We start from the raw sequence: 2,560 nt of genomic DNA, 5'->3' as shown, positions 1-2,560 counted from the left end.
CCCCTCCTGCTCCTCCTCCTCCTGCTCCCCTCCTCCTCCTCCTCCTGCTCCCCTCCTCCCCTCCTCCCCCCTCCTCCTCGTCGTCATCGTCGTCGTCGTCGTCGTCATCGTCGTCGTCGTCGTCGTCGTCGTCGTCATCGTCATCGTCATCGTTGTGGTCGTGGTTGTCATCATTATCAATAATAACAAAAAACCGAGGAGGAAGCCTGTACATAATCTGTGATCGATCTGCTGGAAATACTAGTCAAATACTCGTTCAAGTTATGTCATACTGTCTTTAAAGCTGAAAGTCTGCATCAGATAATGTAGCTTGGGGTATAAGAAAGCTGAAACAAAATGGGACGGTCATAGCTGGATTGGAATACCTTTCGTCATATATCAACTCAATCAGGGCTGACCTGCGAATGTTCTAAACGACAACACAAACTTTATAACAAACAACAACAACAACAACAGCTGTTATTAGTTGTAAAATTTTTTACTTACCGGGTGATTTAGTTGGTGGCAATGGAGTATATTTTTGCGCTGGAAACAGAAATGAAAATAGAAAGCAAAAATTATTAAAAAAAATATAAAAAAACATTTGTTCATAATTTCGTAAAATTATATTGCATTTTTTACATGTTTCAGTTATTGGACTGCGATTACGCTGAGGTGCCTTGAACTGTCTAGTCTAACAAATGGACCTCCAGTACTTATATTTTTAAAGGTTGGAACTTACTCAGTTGGTTTCATCCCTCATGCAAACACTCACACAAACCTCCCCTCGCGCACATGCACAGACAGACATGCATATGACACACGTACATATGCGTAAAAGCTCACGCATAACTCACAAGTCAGTATGACCTGGTAGCTTGAACCACGCTTTCGTTAATTGTTTACGGTATCTATGTAATCACGAGCAGATAAAAGTACCATTTCTGTCCATCTACCCTTTACCACGCGGCACATCGACGATTTGACAGCTGCAGGGACAAAGAGCTACACTTGTGGTCAGCTGGTTACTCGTTTACGGCTCAGTAGTCGGAGCAACGTGAAATGAAGTGACTTGTTCGAGAATCGAACTCATAACCTTATGATCGTGAGCCCAACACCCTAGTCACTAACCCATGCGTGTCTATCTCTATGTTATTTAATGTTCATTAATGTTCATATTCCACCACAGTACTATGTTAGAGGTTTGAAGATTTGTCGAGACAACAGTTACTCTATGATTCATTAATGATGTAAATGTCTTATAACTATTATAAATATATATATATATATATTAAATAAATAAATATTATATTACATATACTATATATGGCTGTGTGGTAAGAAGCTTGCTTCCAAACCACATGGTTTCGGGTTTAGTTCCACTGCGGGGCACCGTGGGCAAGTGTCTTCTAATATAGACCCAGGCAGACAAAAGCTTTGTGAGTGGATTTGGTAGACGGAAACTGAAAGAAGCCCGTCGAATATATATGTATATATTTATGTGTATGTCTGTGGTTGCCTCTGTTCCCTCAACATCGCTTGACAACCGATGTTGGTGTGTTTACGTCCATGTAACTTAGCGGTTCGGCAAACGTGACCGATGGAATAAGTACTAGGCTTACAAAGAGTAAGTCCTGGGGCCGATTTGTTCGACTAAAGGCGGTGCTCCAGCATAGCCGCAGTCAAACTGTCGTATGTCCAAATTCGGCCAAATGTGTTTTTTTCAATATTTATTTTTGCTTGAAATAGCAGGTTCTTCTGGTCAAACTATCGTATCTCCAGCTGCTTCAAATGCCAAGATATCAAAAATTGTCAAAGTGTAAGTACAACGGTTTTACTATAGAATGGCGAAACTATTTTTTCGTTTTCTGAAAAAAGCAACGTTTTGGACTTAGGACACTTCTGCATAATAGCAAACGAGACATATATATATATATAATATAATATTATATTATATTATATTATATATAAATTATACATTATATATATCATATATTATATATATTATATAGAAACTAACGTGCAAGTAGCTGAGCATTCCACAGACCCTTAACGTAGTTCTCGGGGAGATTCAACGTAACACTGAATTTGACAAGGCTGGCCCTTTGAAATATAGGTACTATTCATTTTTTCTAGCTGAGTGAACTGGAGTAACGTGAAATAAAGTGTCTTGCTCAAGCTCATAACACGCCGCGGGGAATAGACTCACGATTGTGAGCCGAATGTCTTACCCACTAAACCAGGGGTTTTCAAACTGTGGTCCGCGGACCACAGGGGGTCCGTGGACAGCAAATACCTTTTATGGGCAATTTGATTTTATATATGTTTTTTAATCAAAATCTTTTAATTGACAATAAACCTATTTGTAAAATACTGTTAAATGAATAAACGTAAAAATATATGTTATTTTAAGCAAACATTTATGTATAAATTTCATAAGCGTTTATAAAGCCTGAAATATAAAGGGGTCCGCAAGTCAAAAAGTTTGAAAACCCCTGCACTAAACCACGCGCCTTCAAATGCACGTATACACATACACTTGTATATGTATATCTCTGTCTCTGTCTCTCTGTATATATAT

At 38.7% G+C, this 2,560-nt stretch overlaps 1 protein-coding gene across 1 annotated transcript in view; it reads right to left on the bottom strand.

Moving 5' to 3' along the window:
• LOC106875418 (collagen alpha-1(XII) chain) overlaps nucleotides 1–2,560 on the bottom strand; it is a 58,326-nt gene that overhangs the window by 17,774 nt on the left and 37,992 nt on the right. Inside the window, exon 7 of the mRNA XM_014923553.1 lies at nucleotides 487–525. Within this exon, the coding sequence (XP_014779039.1) occupies nucleotides 487–525 (39 nt within the window). The remainder of the gene's footprint in view (nucleotides 1–486; nucleotides 526–2,560) is intronic.

The sequence above is a fragment of the Octopus bimaculoides genome, chromosome 4, assembly GCF_001194135.2.
Source record: "Octopus bimaculoides isolate UCB-OBI-ISO-001 chromosome 4, ASM119413v2, whole genome shotgun sequence".
Lineage (NCBI taxonomy): Eukaryota > Metazoa > Mollusca > Cephalopoda > Octopoda > Octopodidae > Octopus > Octopus bimaculoides.
The sequence above is the reverse complement of the archived record's forward strand: the minus strand, read 5'-3'. Positions and strand labels throughout refer to the sequence as shown.